Source organism: Macaca mulatta, chromosome 14 (genome assembly GCF_049350105.2).
Source record: "Macaca mulatta isolate MMU2019108-1 chromosome 14, T2T-MMU8v2.0, whole genome shotgun sequence".
Taxonomy (NCBI): domain Eukaryota; kingdom Metazoa; phylum Chordata; class Mammalia; order Primates; family Cercopithecidae; genus Macaca; species Macaca mulatta.
In genome coordinates this window covers 57431493-57447095 of record NC_133419.1, presented here as the reverse complement: position 1 = coordinate 57447095, position 15603 = coordinate 57431493, and the positions used below count along the sequence as shown (strand labels likewise).

At 54.5% G+C, this 15603-nt stretch overlaps 2 protein-coding genes across 9 annotated transcripts in view; one reads left to right on the top strand and one right to left on the bottom strand.

Moving 5' to 3' along the window:
- Nucleotides 1-15603, top strand: part of TUB (TUB bipartite transcription factor) — an 87801-nt gene that overhangs the window by 64846 nt on the left and 7352 nt on the right. For 3 of the 6 annotated variants that reach the window (XM_002799651.4, XM_028833726.2, XM_001104584.5), the window contains 7 exons: nucleotides 6549-6600; nucleotides 7008-7170; nucleotides 10939-11082; nucleotides 12381-12548; nucleotides 13557-13678; nucleotides 14138-14335; nucleotides 14626-14738. In XM_002799651.4, coding sequence (XP_002799697.1) covers nucleotides 6549-6600; nucleotides 7008-7170; nucleotides 10939-11082; nucleotides 12381-12548; nucleotides 13557-13678; nucleotides 14138-14335; nucleotides 14626-14738 — 960 coding nt within the window. The remainder of the gene's footprint in view (nucleotides 1-6548; nucleotides 6601-7007; nucleotides 7171-10938; nucleotides 11083-12380; nucleotides 12549-13556; nucleotides 13679-14137; nucleotides 14336-14625; nucleotides 14739-15603) is intronic. The other 3 variants (XM_077964867.1, XM_028833729.2, XM_077964868.1) reach the window with 1 other exon arrangement.
- Nucleotides 10927-15603, bottom strand: part of RIC3 (RIC3 acetylcholine receptor chaperone) — a 69563-nt gene continuing 64886 nt past the window's right edge. For 2 of the 3 annotated variants that reach the window (XR_013403209.1, XR_013403205.1), the window contains one exon: nucleotides 10939-11052. The gene's annotated coding sequence lies outside the window, so the exon portion shown is untranslated. Of the gene's footprint in view, nucleotides 11053-15603 lie in introns of all 3 variants that reach the window. The other variant, XR_013403203.1, reaches the window with a different exon arrangement.

The window sequence follows — 15603 nt, the reverse complement described above, 5'->3', positions numbered from 1 at the left end:
GCCCCGGACAGACTTCCATGCTGGGGCACAGGTAGTTTCTGGAGGATCCTGGCCTTTCTTGGCACATGTGGGCTGAGGACCTTCTAGAAGACAGTGCAACCCCACAGAGTGTCATCAACCTTTTCTAGCCACGCGGCAGAGGTGCCTGGGCAGGGCCTGTGGGCTGAGTGGACTCCAGTGCTGTGGCAGTACCTGTGTGTGGGGGTCCAGATGGCGGGGTGGTGGCCATGGACTGAGGAGGGTGGGAGGGGCAACACTTGTGACTGTGGAGATGATGGCGTATTTAGGATCTGGCAAACTGGAGGTGGGCCAGGCCAAGACATGGTTCTAGGAAGCTTCTCCCAGGGAGCCAGGGACTAAAGCAACTTGTAGAGAGTGTGCAGGGGTCTTAAAGAAAATCTGCCTCAAACGGAATGGCTTAAGCCTATTCCTGGGAAAGGTGGCCCAGGAAGGTAGAATTGTCTCTAGGAAATGACTCTGTTCTAGCAAGTGCCTAGGGCCCTGGCATCCTTCAAGGAGTGATTTGGCACTTGCCCCAGCCCAGGTCCAACTACTGTCTCCCCTCCACCCCCATGCCTCCAATTCCTTTCCTGGGCCGCAGACTCAGCCCTGAAGCATAGAATTCGGCCTCCCTGGAAGCCTGGCCCCAAGGAGCATCTCGACACCCTTATAGCCCTGCGCTGCTTGCTTTCCCCATGCCTGTCACCCCGCCTCCTCGTTCTATTGTAGAGTGGGGGGTGTGTAGCTGGAGGCAGGCTATGTCAACAGTTGCCAGGATCCCCCCTGCCCTGCTGGGGTCTTTCTGGGCACACACTGAGTGTGGGAAAGCACTGGACTTGGGGTGTAGACTTCTGAAATGAGAGACTTGGGCTGAGAGGAGGAGATTCAAATTGCTTCTTGCATTAACTGGGCTGCTGATTGCAGTCAAAGCCACATGCTGTCTGATCACAGAGAAAACTGGGGCAGAAGACAGACAAAGCATTTTACTTGCAGATGGGAGTGGGGGCAGGGAGTGGCACGCATGTGATTTGACTGATGTGAGGTTTCCCTAATGTCACAGCATGTCAGAACTGGTATGTGGCGTTTGGTTTTGGGAGAGAGGTGTTGGCTGGCTTCTTGCTAGTTCTGCTGGTGAGGATTTTACTCCCTCTCTAATGGTTACACCTTGCATTCCCTGGGCCCAGCTTATTTTCTTTAGAGAAATGATAGTTGGTGATAATCTTCTTATGGGTAATTTTGGCTCAGTGTATAATGATCATGGATTAATCTCACATTCTGACTTCAAAGGGAGCCATTGAGTTTATAAAGTTTAACAATTGGAATGTTTTTCTTTTGTTTCTTTCTATTAGTACTAATAATTTCTAATTCTGCCAGTTTCTCTTTACCTGTGTTCTTGAGGAATATTAAATGCCCTTAGTACATTGACAGCCTTTGATAAGTTGGAAGTGGAGCGGCGAGAGTCAGGAAGGACTAAGGCCCACGGCATACTGGAGGACCATGCTGGGTGCGATTGGGGTGGCCCTGTCCTCGGTGCCCTTGTCTTCATGGTCCTGAGGCCATTGCCTGGTGTTTCTCTCACTTGGTCACGAACTAATTGAGAGCAGAGAACTTATCAGGTTCCTGGTTGTGTCTGCAGCACAGACAAGACGTCCACTTCTTTGAATCAAAGTGGCATCCCCGGATAGCCTCTAGGGCTTCCTTGGCTTTCCCAGCCCCATACCTGGGTTCAAAGCACACCTGAGGGATACAGTACTCTCGCACCACCATGGGGCCTCCTGTAGCACTGCTTGAAAAGCACACTGTAGGTCACAGAAAGAGAATCTCAGGCTGGAAGAGCCCTTACAGGTCGTTTAGTTCTCAGTGTGGATGCTCCCTATGGCATCCCTGCCACACGGCCTCCGATCAGATGGCTGTGACTTTTAAGTTCTTCCTTAGGTTGAACCTAAGCAAGTCTCTGGGTTTCCCCTCCTCCTGGCCCTTGTTAGGATCCTCCCACCACTTCCTCACTTTGTTTTCTAGGGAGTAATGGGACTCCTGACTCCTTCAGTTCTGCTGCTAGGTTCGGCCTCTGAAGTGCCCTGGGCACTTGGACCCACCACTTCACTTCTGGTGACAGTCTTATAACAACTCCCTGATTTTCTTGTTCTTTAGAGATCACCAGCTGTGGCTCATGGTCGCATTTGCATGGCTGAGCATTAGAATCATCCATGGCACTTGCTTTTACAAAGAGAGAGAGGAGTGGGTTGATTCTGGGGGATGTTGCTCAGCAGTTCTGAATGACCGAGTCAGGGCTTAGTCCCTCCAGCAGTTTGAATGCACCTGGTAAATTTGGGAACTGCTGGCTGGAATAGAGATGATGCATCTTGGGAGGGTGGAACTCCTGTGAGCAGTGTGGTCCTCTCCCTTCTGGAGCCACGCTGGTTCCCACTGTATCCCAGTAAGTTGCCAGGCAACAGAAGCCACAGATCTGGACTTTCCGAGGGTCCGGCATTGGGCACAGGGTTGCAGCCAGCTGCCCTGGCGGCCTTTCCTCTCCTGACAGCCCACATCTCTGATTTCCTGGGTCCAGCAGGGGTAGCTTCCACTGTGACTGAGGGGAAAGAATGAGGGCAGGAAGAGGGGAGGGTGAAGTGAACATGGGAAGTGTGTCCAGAGGGTTGGGTCTGTCCCTAGATTCCCTGACCCTTGGGCCTCTGGTTAGCGCTGGTGGAGTAGCTGGAGCCTGTAAGGTAGAGTCTACGAAGAGAGGGAGGGAAACAGGCTAGAGGATGTTGGCCGTGTGTGCTTTTCCAGGGCACAGAATTGTCCTTGTGTCCCTGCCCCGTGTTGTCAATCGTGGTTGACTGCTCCGATATCTGTGGGGTGCCTTGGGGGAAGTGAGTGGATGTAGAGGGGCGGGCTCCCTCAGAGGTGAAGCTGCTGTCTTGTTGGTGCTGGCCAGAGCGGGTGGATTTGTGGACGCTGAAGCCTGGGTTTCTCTGACCCTACTGAGCCAGTGGCTTTTCTGAGCCTCCCTGTTCAGGCCCCCAGCAGGAGGCGCCCGTGATGGAGGAGCCTCCAGGGTCAGCTGAAAGACCTATCCATCAGCGCCCTGTCTCCCGTCTGAGTCTCCTGGCGGGGCTGCAGCTGGCAGCCTGGGCTTGGCAGTTATTCCATAATTGGAGCTGAAGTCATTAAAAAGCCATTACTGTCTCCTTGTGTGGTTATGGTTTAGTGCAGCTAGAACAGTGCCCATCAGAAACAGGCAGGCTGGGGAAGTGTCGGTGAGAAAGGAAGATGCCTTAGGAATGGTGCTGGGGTGGAGATGAGGAGGAAGGGCCATCTGGGTGGGGGTGGAGAAGGGAACTGGGCCTGCTGAGGAAGCCAGGGGAGCTTTTGGTTCTGCTCTTCCTGGAGACAGCCATCATGGTTGCCCTTGGTCTCCACAACAGCTGCTGTTGGCTGGGGATTCTTTGTTATTCACCAGGGGGAGTTGCTGCGCACTCGTCCACTAGGAACACCCACCTGGTACAAGCTCGTCACTGCTAGGTAATCGTGGTCCACCTCGTCCCCTTGCAGCTCTTCTAGAAACACTGCTTTACCAGGAGTCGTGCCCACTGTCAGAGCCTCCCCATTTTAGTAAATTTAGTGTAGACCCTCCTAGCTGGGTCTTGCTCAGCCAGGCACAGGTGGCTTCTCCCCAGTGGCCGCCTCCCAGCTGTGCATGCTCCTTTCCTTCTGTGTGCTTGCAAATGCCTGCCGGTGGGTGAGGTGGTAGGCGGCTCTCTAGGTACTTTGGGGATATCTGTTTCTGGAACCTCTTTTCAGAAGCCTAACCCTTGTGTTCATCCATCTTTCTCTGAAGGCCAGTGGTTAAGTCCTTTCTACGTGTAATCTTACCTGGTAATCAGTGTTACCGAAGCTTGTGGCTCTTTATCAGTCTCCCCCATCAGGAAATGGAGGTAGAGGCAGAGGAGGAGAAAGGAATGTTTTCATGGAAAGCAGCCTCCTGCCTCCGGCATAACTGTGCGTGGTCCATGGCAGGGGACGGGGGCCTATGGTAGGGAAACGTGCCCCATGCATGGATGAGAGCATTAGAAGGCGCTGGGCAGTGAGGCCACTATAGCTGCAAATACCTTTTGTCATTGAGCAGCTGCTGTGACCCAGCATTTCCGGAGGTGGCATTGCTGATGTGAGTCTCACCTCTCAGCTGGATGTCCCCTTTTCTAAATGACTCTCGATGTGAGCGTCAGCACCATGGAAGGCATCTTCTTTGTCTTGCTCAGCCAAGCCCAGGGCTGGGGATGGCCCAGGTGACTGCCCCGTCCCTGCCCTCTGAAAGTGTGAGTGGCTTGCGACTACCTAGAAAGCTGTGGAATGGCCCCTCCTGCTGGCACAAAGGGAAGCCAGCACTGTCTTGTGGAGGTTGCACAGAGGCCAGGCCACTGGCTCATGACAGTGGGGTTTATAGCTGCCCTGTGCCCAGGCACAGAGCTTGGCAAGTGGAGCACAGTTAGATTCCAGATCCTGTTGCTTCTGTCAGCCAGGGGCCATTGTACAGAGCTTAGACTGCATTTTTCATGTGTGTGCTGAAAGTTGTGATGCGTATGCACTGTGCGTGTGGCTGACCATGGGGGACACTGGTGTCCGGGTCTGACCCTTTCAAGTCCATCTGTGGGCAAATGCTTTGACTTTGCTTATTCAGTCAGGCTGTTGGCTTGAGCTGTAGAGACAGGGGAGGGTTGTAGCCTCTCAGGCCTGGCAGGGCCCTGAGGCATTTTGTGCCCTAGTCCTGAACCCTTTCTTCAGAAGTCTTCACTGCAGTCCTCCAGCCTGGGTGCGTGCCTTCCGCGATGGGATGCCCACCCTTTCAGCCAGCAGGAATATTTAGAGACCTGGTTGCATCCTGTGGTCCTGGCAATGCCTTCGGGGAGCCCCAAATGCAGCTGTGCCCTCTTAGGCAGATGGGCTGTTTCAGGAAGACCGAGGCCTGGAAGTATGGCTCTTGAGCAGTGTTTTCTCCTGTGCTCTGGCAGCTGAGGGTTTGGTGAATGAGGCTGTTCTGCACAGCCCCAGATCACAGTTGGGGTTCCTCAGGCATGCAGAGCAGCCCGTGGGTACCAGGAAAGGCCTTCCCAGCTGTCAAGTAGGCAGGACAGCTTCTAGTTAAAAACGTGCATAGTCCTCATAGATGGTGGCCAAGGTGGTGGGTGGTGGGCAGTCTGTGATATGGGGGCTTCCTTCTACCCTCTGACTGGCTCCCTTGGAGATGTAAGTAGTTTAAGGCTCATGTAGGTCAATGAATGTTCCAGCTAGAAAGGGCTAGCCATCAGGAGGAGGTGAAAGTGACTTCACTTTGTCCTCAGGGTGATGTGACCTCATGTTTCACCCTTACACGAACACTGCACTCACCTTCCCACAAGCACACCCACTTCTTCACAGGTGTCTGCATGCATGTGTGCACACACACGAGATATTCACACACTTCCTTATGGCCTCGCACAAACCTGATGCACTCGGGCATGCCTGTGCAGGCACCCGCACACAGTATGGTTCGGGGGCAGCTTCAGAATAACTGGGCCAGGGCCGCCTGGGGCTTCCCAGAGCTCAGATCCTCAGGCTCCAACCTCACCCCATGCAGCTGCCCACACCTTGGCCTTTGTAGCATTTGGGCCTAGGTCTCATGCATGTGTCTCTGGCTAGCCAAAAGCCAAGTGGTTTGAGTTACCAGCTCCCTACTTGTGCCCTGACTTCCTCAGAGGCACGGCCAGTCTGGGTGAGATGAGGCTCCCTGTCCCAAGACTTGTGGGGCTCAAGGATTGGATGTCCCCCGGGCTGCCTGTGCCATGTCTACAGCCTGGGAAGGACCTGGGGGCTGGTTGCTGGGCTGTACGGTGATGTGTTGTGTCCACCCTGCAGACAACTCTGTGTGGCCCAAGCCCTGTACACTGAGGGACTGGTTAGTCTCTTAGCTTCATTCTCTCAAATGAGAAGGAGGACCCTCTGCCCTCTTTAAGTGGGGAAGGGGAGTAGACAAAGTCAGCACTCTATTCTGCCCACTTGGAAAGCTAGGAGTTTGCTTTGAATGGATGGGGAAAGGGTCTGTCCCAGAGGACCGCAGCCTCCTCTAGAATGGTGGAAAGGAGGGGAAAGGCTGGGGCTGGTGAGATCCCAGTAGGCAGCTGGAGGGAGCAGCCCCTGGGTTTGTCTGAAGCCTGGCCTTGGACCTGGCTTGTTGCTGGGATGCCTCTGGATAGTTTTCCTGGATCTCAGTCAGGCTTGGCCCTGCTCAGGGATCTGAGGGGAGGGTCTCATCCAGTACTTACTGGGGTGTGCTTGGGGAAACAGGGGTTCTAGCAGGATTCCAAAGTGGCAGCTCAAGCCTTTTTGGTTCAAGCTGGTTTCAAGATGGCAGGCTCCACCCTTCCTCCTTCTACCATGTGGGCTCACTGAGTCCCAGAAGCCATGATGGGATGGGTTTAAAGAGCCCGGATATGCTGGGGTTGGGCTCTGGGATGTATCCTGGCACCTCATGGGCAAGCCCTGGAAACCCCTCTTTCGCTCCGCAGTGTCTTAGATGATGAGGGCAGAAACCTGAGGCAGCAGAAGCTTGACCGGCAGGTGAGTAGGCCTGGGGCTGGGTGGAAGGGAAGAGTCTGGGCTGGGATCTCCGAGGGCAGAGGGGCAGGGCTGTCCATCTTCCCTGGATGATCCCGTCTGACTGGGGAATGGGACTCCCATGTGGAAGAAGAGAGGTGCACTCTCTCCCAGCTCAGCACTAACCCTGCATGGCACATGGGCTTCTACCCCTCAGGCAGCTGGGTGACTGCAGTTGGAGAGCTGCCTGTGCTGTGATCCTGTCAAGGCAGCCACCTGGACCCTGTTTTGCCTCCTTTTCCTGGACCCCAAGTCTTGGGGTTCCAAGGACATGGGGCCTTGGCCCAAGGTGGGCTGTGGACCCACTGAGAACTGGGAGCCCTTCCTTCCTGGTGGAGGCAGTGGGTCAGCCAAGCTCTCCGCCTCCATAGCGGGCCCTGCTGGAGCAGAAGCAGAAGAAGAAGCGCCAGGAGCCCCTGATGGTGCAGGCCAATGCAGATGGGCGGCCCCGGAGCCGGCGGGCCCGGCAGTCGGAGGAGCAAGCCCCCCTGGTGGAGTCCTACCTCAGCAGCAGTGGCAGCACCAGCTACCAAGGTATACCTTGCCTGCCGCCCCACATCCTGTCACTGCTTCGGGGAGCCCCTCACTTCCTGCCCACCATGTGGGGCTGGACCTGATGGGGGATGCCCAGGCTGTGTGTGGCTTCTAGCCCAGGCAGGCAGCTGAGTAGAGAGGGCAGAGGGAAGGTGGACCTGTAGCTTTGGGCACCTGCATATGCTCCAGCTGTCACCTCCTGAATCAGGCGCTGAGGCCAGAAGGCTAAACCTTTTATGAAGCCAGGAGTTCAGAAGTCCAAGTTTTGATCTGGAGCATTTCAGTGAGTGCAGGAGGCAGCTTCTAAGAGTAGATGACCTGCTCCACCAGTATTCTGCATCCTGAGAGGAATGCATCTCACTGTCCTGCCCCATACCAACCAGTGTCTCAGCACAAACACCTGTTTCCTTCCCTCTCTGCACCGTGTCTGCCTGGCTTCTGACTTGCAGATCCCTGTCTCTGGCTCACAACTCCTTAAGAGCTGTAGTGACCTGGAGCCTCCAGCTCCCATCCTTAAATGTGCCAGGTCTCCGCAGAGCCCAGATGGGAGAAATTCTCTGCAGCTCATCCTGGATAGAGAATGGCTTCAGCATATCTCTGCTTTCAGGACCCTCCTTCCTGCTTGGGTTAGGTTAAGAGTAGGCTAGGCCAGACTGAGGGTTGGGCTCTCTGAGCTTAAAAGGAGGACTCAGACTCAGTCTCCACTGCCCCCTGCTGGTACTACTAATCCAGGCTGCTACTTCACCAAATAGTAATTCTAAGAAGGTTGCAGGCATCTGGCTTTTTGCGGTTAGGAAGAACCTTAGCAGTCGTGGTGCTCCCCTCCTTCAGTGGCTTCTTTATGACCTGGAGCCTCCAGATACATCGAATTACTGGTAGTTGCCTCACCTCAGGGCTTTTTCATCTAACTGCTGGCCCCATACCCTGCCTCGCAGTGTTCCAGGTTCTTCTCTGGGTGCCACTGACCCATAGCTCCCTGAGCCCTTTGCACGTTGGAGGGCAGCAGTTGAGTCTCATTTGCCTGGTGCCCATTTTGTGGCTGGGCACATCATACAGGCTCGGTCCTCTCTGTGCACGTGTATCCTCCGAGGAAGCCCACTCTGTTTCTTCTAATAAAGGCTGGCTGTGCATCTGCCGGTGGCTAAGTACAGTGCTAGAGGCTTTACCTGCATTATCTCATTTCATCCTCACAGGAACGCATTATCCACACATAATCAGTAAGGACGTGAGCTCTGAGGGGCTCAGTGACCTGCTCATAGTACTCTGCTAGTGAGCAGCAGGGCTAGACTCTGAACCCAGACCTAACAGACGCCAAATGGTCTCTCCTCCATATTGTGTTGCCTCCCTGATGAAAAGCTCCTTCATGCTAATTCCCGTGTGTGTGTCAGTTCAGCACCCTGACCATACCTGGTATGTCTGTACTCTACTTGAGAGGCCTTCAGAAAAGGGGAACAGGGACCTCAGCCCAGCTGTCTCAGAGGCAGCCCCAGCTGGTCCTCACAGAGCTGGCCCCAGCCCCACCCTTTGCTGGCAGCCACCTCCTCCACTTCCTTTGTGAATGCCATCTCAAGGGTGGTAGTGGTACCCTGCCAGGAAGGCGGCCACTGTTCTGGGTCACATGGCACGTGGCCTGTGGCTGTGTGGCATCACAGCCCCAGCTCTGCCAAGCCTGGCAGCTGGGTGAGTGAGGCTGCATATAGAATGGGGGCCTGCACCCAGGATTGTGGGCCCTGCCAATTTGTGCCAGAGGCCAACATCATGAGAGGTCATTGATGTGCAGTCATTTTGGCAAGTATTTCTTGTCAGCTGTGTTCCAGATGATGCCAGGTCATCAGAAAGACTGTGGTACAAGTAGCACCTCTGGCATAAGTGCAGGACTGAAGTCAAAAGACAGTTTCTGTGCCAGGTGGCTCACGCCTGTAATCCCAACACTTTGGGAGGCCAAGGCAGGAGGATCACTTAAGGGCAGAAGTTCAGGACCAGCCTGGGTAACATAGTGAGACCCCATCTTTAAAAAAAAAATTAGCAGGGTGTGGTGGCATGCGCCTGTATTCCCAGCTACGTAGGAGGATCACTAGAGCCCAGGAGTTCGAGACTGCAGTAAGCTATGATCATGCCACTGCAATCCAGCAAGAAAAAAAGAGAAAAAGATAGTTTCTGGTTGTGCCACTACCAGTTACCTGCTTGCTTGTGACTGGGACACGCCATTTACCCTCCCTGGATCTGTTTCCTCCCTTATAAAATGGGGAGTGTTCTCTGTCTTAGGGCTTTGGTACTCGAAGGAGCCATGGTGTGTTCCAAAGTCCAAAATCAGCTGATTGCTATTCCCTGCTGACATGCCAGACTGGGCTGGGCCTCCACCTTTTTCACAGAGGACATGTGAACATGTGACATTTGACTTCTGGGAGGTGCCTACTGCTTCTCTGGGGGCCCAGTCTTTGTCCAGGTCCAAATGGTGGACAAAGCTCTTGGGAGGCTGCTGCACATGTGGGTGGCCTACCTGGGAACTGGTGTTTCGAAGGCCACTCCCACCCACCTACAGCATTAGCTGCCTCCCTCTCTGCCCTCTGCTGGCTACAGGCGTCAAATACAGGGGATCATTCCAAGAGGAAAAGGAGGGAGTTTGATATACATCAGAGCTCACAGTTCATCCTGGGTTTTGACCTGCTGGGTATACTCATTCATGTTACACATTCATTCATTTCTTAAATATTTATTGAGGTTTGTGTCAGGTTCTGGATTAGAGGCTGTAGGTCCCGACTGAGCACAAATGGGTGTGGTCCCTGCTTTCATGGACCTTACAGTCTAGGTGGAGAGACAATGTTAACCAGACCGCCATGGGTGTGCTTTGTGGAAGGAAGCCAAATTGTGTGAATAGATGACAACACCTGCGCTGACTAGGGAGGCAGGCACAGCTTCCCTCGGGAGGTGACATCCAAGCTGAAATCTGCAGGATGAATGGGAGCTGATCACTGAGGGGGGTGAGGGGGAAGGCAGTGCAGGCAGCAGGAGCAAGGGCCCTGTGGCAAAAGGGAGTGCAGTGCATGTGAGGCACCAGACCAGCCTGGTGTGGCTGCAACTCTTGGTGCCCCAGAGGTGGGGAGTATGTGTTTAGACCTAGGGGAAGGGAGAGAATGTCGGTCTTCATCTTAAGAGCAATCAGAAACCATTCAAGGATTTTGAGCAGATTGGGATTCTACAGTATGGAGAATTTGGAGGCCACCAGCCGGAACCCTTCTGAGACCTCACTGTTGGTGCTTGTAGCTTCTTGTATCCCAGAGTTGTTCTGAGCACTCCTATACCCCAGCCCCCATGGGCTCATCCCTGCAGAGCCCCCTCATAGGCTCCCTGGAGTGCTTGCCCTGGTTGTGGTCTCTTCCAGAAGATGCAGCCTTTGTTCCTCCTTCACCATCTTCAGAGGCCGTATCTTCTTGGACATTCTCCCTGCCTCTGTTCAGGCTCAGTGCGGTTTGGTGGCCCAGAACTTTGAGTGCTTAGTTTGTTGGCTGATCACAGGTGTTGGTCTGGCTGTTGACTTGATCACACTGGGCTGGGGGTGCTGCCTCCTTCCAGCTGGGCCTGCCCTGGAATCTTTGCCTAGTAGAGGTGAGTGGGCCTGATTCTGTGGGCTGTGGAAGTGGTACAGGGGCCCTGGTGGGACTCAGGGTGTGGTTGAAAATGCTGTGCTGGGGACTGTGTTCAGGTGGGAGCTCCGGTCTCACCCAGTGCCTGTTTCTCTTTCTCCGTCTGGGGATGTTTCCTGAGCAGTTCAAGAGGCCGACTCACTCGCCAGTCTGCAGCTGGGAGCCACACGCCCAACAGCACCAGCTTCAGCCAAGAGAACCAAGGCAGCAGCCACAGCAGGGGGCCAGGGTGGCGCCGCTAGGAAGGAGAAGAAGGGAAAGCACAAAGGTCAGCTTGCATTCTCTACAGCCCTCCCCAGCAGGCCTGGACTCCACTGTAGGGCTGGGGAAGGTTTGTCCTCCTGACTTGGAGCGGGGGGATAGGATGAACAGCCTCAGGGAAGACACAGACTGCCACTCGGGGCACCCCCACCAGGTGGCTCACAGGCCTCACCTAGCTTGGGAGGTACCCGGGCTGCCTCTGGGGGTGGGCATGCCCACCACACCACCAGGAAGTGAAGTCCTACTCAGCTGTGGCCCAGAACTACCATCCCCCACCTCAGCTACCTTGGCCTGAGCACCCTTTATCACGACCCCTCAAGGAGGATCTCACCCAGCCTGGACTAGGACACTCACTGCAGTGGGTGCTGCTTCCCAGGCAGCTTGCCCCATCCTTGTGCAGCCCTCGCTGTCAGCTCTTCATATAATGTGGACTTCCCTTGACTGTAGTCCAGGTTCCATCCTCTGGACCACAGACCAGCCTGTTCCCTCTGCTCCTCTTTCTCCAGAAAAGACCCCTAAAGATTAAGGACAGTGATGGTGGCACCTGCCCTAGGTCCTGTCTCTTGGCTACACACCCCATTTCCTCAACTTTTGTTCATGGACAGTGGTTTCCAGGCCATCGCATCTTGGTTGGACAGTGATGTGTCAGGGGCCATGGGCTTCTGGAGCTGACCAAGCACTCTGGGCATAGCTCAGCAGGCGGGCAGGGTGGTTGCCACCTGTATGGGTCAGGCCTTGCTTCTGTTACTGAAGCTCTGTGGTTAAGAGGTAGGAAGGCTGACGTGGGATGGGAGGTGCTCCACTTGGGAAGGCAAGTGTATGCCAATTGCAGTCTTTTTCAAGGGGCCCATGCTTCTAATGATGTATGTGAGTTACTGCATGTGTGTATGTGTGTATATTTGTGAAAGAAAACACCAGCATTGATCACTTGTAGCTGGCCGTGTCCATGAGTGATTACTGGCCTTGGCTGTGGTCTGGATCAATCCTTGTTCTCCATCTTGTTTTTTCCACTGTGCAGTTGGTTTTGTAGATGGCTGCCATCTGCTTTAAGGATGCGAGGTATTGTAAACCAACCCTCGGCAATTAACTTGGGGGAAGAGCAGAAGAAATGAAGCCCACATCCCTTAGTAGCTTACCAGTTGTTAACAGGTTGCCTCAATCATTAGTTTTATAAAAATCAGTCTTGTAAATAAAGTTTTGCAGAGGGTCTCCCCACTCTTCCCTCATCCCCTTCACGGACGTCTGAGAATCCAGGCCCTCCTCTCCTCCTCCTGGATGTAACTCAGGAGTGTCCGTGGCCTGCAGGCACCAGCGGGCCAGCAACACTGGCAGAAGACAAGTCTGAGGCCCAAGGCCCAGTGCAGATCCTGACTGTGGGCCAGTCAGACCACGCCCAGGACGCAGGGGAGACGGCAGCTGGTGGGGGCGAACGGCCCAGTGGGCAGGATCTCCGTGCCACGATGCAGAGGAAGGGTGAGCCCCACGGGGGCCCAGTGATACCCCCCAAAACTTAGTCCCAGGTTCTCAGATGTTCCTTTCTCCAGGAGCATGGCCTTCCTGTGTCCAAGCCCCTCCCTGGCCATGATGGGTGGGGGTGGGGCACACTTTGGAGACATATGAGAACCTCTTAGGCAGGGCACCTGATAACGCCCCAGTGAGGCCCAGCTTTGGGGCAGATTTCGTTTTCCTTTTGCTCCTTAGATAAAGCTCCTTTTGCAAGAAGTTTCCTATATGTCTGCTAAGCTAGTGGGAGCAGGGCCAGGATACCAAGAGGCGGGGTAGATCCTCCCTGGAAACCGTCTGTTCGGTTTTCCCATCACAGGCCGTGCCCTAGGGAGCCCCTGGTGCAGGGTGGCAGAGGGAAGAAGTCTGGCAGCACCACACACATTGTGAGGAATCTAATCAAGGATGGCTTCCTGTACAAAGGACTTGGAGACAACTTGGGGATGGGGATGGCATTCCCGGGGAATGGCGGGCGGGAGGACAGCTAAGATAGAAGCTCAGAGCAAAGATGAGGGGTTAGTGGGTCCCCTTCACATTGGGCTAAGGAGCTGAGGCCTGTGCCCTGGCGGATTCCGTGGCCTATGCCAGCCAAGGCCTCTAATAGGCCTGAGGTCAGAAATGGAGGTTCCCAGTTCAAGGTGAGCTCAGTGCAGGCCTTGATACACAAGAGGCAGTGGCAGGGTGGCTGCTAGGAAGCGGGGTAATGTAGGGACTGAGCTGAAACTGGGTGGTGGGGACATATCCTGAGGATTGTGGCCAGCCCCGGCTCATGTGTGCACCTGAGAGAATGTCCTTGTATATCTGGACATGTGTGGGAATGTATGTGTGAATGTGTCTGTACGTGTACATATGGCTAAGAGTATGTGCATAAGTGTGGGTATAGGTGAGTCAGTGTCTGAACGTATGTGACCATTGTGTATTTCAGGGGCAGGGTAGACTTCTCCTTGTTCATCCCTTCTTATTCTCTCCTTGGCCCAGGCATTTCCAGCAGCATGAGCTTTGAAGAGGATGAGGAGGATGAGGAGGAGAACAGCTCCAGCTCCTCCCAGCTAAATAGTAACACCCGCCCCAGCTCTGCTACTAGCAGGAAGTCCGTCAGGGTGAGTGAGTGAGTCTGCATCCACAGCAGTTTTTGAAGGACTGCTCATCAGAATTAGAGGTGGAGTGCGTGTGAAGAGATGATGGGGAGCTAGCTTTCTTGGGGTTGGGGCTGGACTCATACACCTTTTAGGAGCTTCTCTGCTGGCCTCTTACGTCCCTCCACCTTGCCTCCTAACCTCTTCAGCTAGGCCAGCAGGGTGATGTGTAGGGGGAGCTGCAGTTGGACAGGATGACCTCTGAGGACCTCCCATATCTCCCATCTCCACCTCTAGGAACTGTTGAGAAGAGGGCAGGGCTGGGAAGATAGCTCCTGACCCCAGGCCCAGGCTGGCCAGGCCCCCATCCCAGGATCCTTCCCTCTCTCCCACCGCCACATTAGGAGGCAGATTTGGATCCCAGATCACCAATTTGGGCTGCTTAGGGTCCTTGGGACTCAGGCGCCTGTTCTGTCCCCATAGGAGGCAGCCTCAGCCCCTAGCCCAACAGCTCCAGAGCAACCAGTGGATGTCGAGGTCCAGGATCTTGAGGAGTTTGCACTGAGGCCAGCCCCCCAGGGTATCACCATCAAATGCCGCATCACTCGGGACAAGAAAGGGATGGACCGGGGCATGTACCCCACTTACTTTCTGCACATGGACCGTGAGGACGGGAAGAAGGTAGGGTTGGTCTGGGCATGTTATCATCTAGGCTTTTCAGCCCTTTGAAGTCCTAGGGGCTGAAATGTGACTGGAAATCTCATATCTACCACTGACCTCTCAGTTCCTCAAAGAAACTGCCTTCGTGTCTGGTCAGTGCATATCTTTGTGTTTTCCAGTGCATTTGTGTGTGTGCACATATGTGCGTTTGGGAGCTGAAGCAAGGGAGAGACAGTCTGTGTGAGTGGATCTCATGACTGTGTGCAGACCAGAGGCTGAGTCTGAAATACGACCTCGTTCCACTCCCCAAGGTGTTCCTCCTGGCGGGAAGGAAGAGAAAGAAGAGTAAAACTTCCAATTACCTCATCTCTGTGGACCCAACAGACTTGTCTCGAGGAGGGGACAGCTACATCGGGAAACTGCGGTACTAGCATTCCCCCAGGAAGCAGGCGGGAGTGGGAGGGAGGGGCAGGGGCAGGCTCTCTCTAGAGGGCCTGAATCTCCCTGAAGGAGATCTAGGCCAGGGATGGATACTCTCCCAGGATCCTCTCTGATCATCACATCCAACTGGAGGCCTATGTCTATGCCAGCCTAGAGCCAGACTTGGAGATGGGCCTCACATACCCGACCCCAAGCTGTTCCCAGGAGGTGGGTGCAGGTCCACTGAGAGTGATGGATCCAACCCCAGGATGTCACTGATAACGCAGGCCACTATGGAAGAGCTGCCTTGGCTCCATAGTCAATGCCAAGGGACAGGGCTAAGAGTAAGCTCTTGAGGGAAGAGACACACAGCAGTCTTGGGGGTGGGAAGCAGTGGGGAAGGGGCAGGAAGGCTCTGAGCCTAGGCCTCCAAGTGGGGGTGGTGGGGAGGTAGGGTTTGCTGAGGAACAGAGTACCAGATTTGGGGAGCATAAATGAACATGAGAGGTCAGGAGCTAAAGCTGGAGATGGGGCTGGACTGAGACTTAGGCTGGCTGTGACAGGGGAGATCTCCTCTCTCCATGGGTGCTAAGCCTCTTCCACTGTCTTATCAGATGCCATTCTGTTTGCTCACCTCCCCATGAGAAGAACTCCCATGTTCCCCCAGATAAATCTTCTGAAGAATCCTGATTTACCTCCCCGAATTGCTCTCACCGAACTGAAATGCACTTTGAGTCAACTCAGAGCAAGTCAGGCCTTCTGCCCACGAAGTGTCTTCAAAGACGTGGATTCAGTGAGCAGTGTGCCTCCCTGGGCCTGCTGCTGGCCCAGTCCAGAATGTTTTGCAGGCTCCTCATAGAACAGACGAT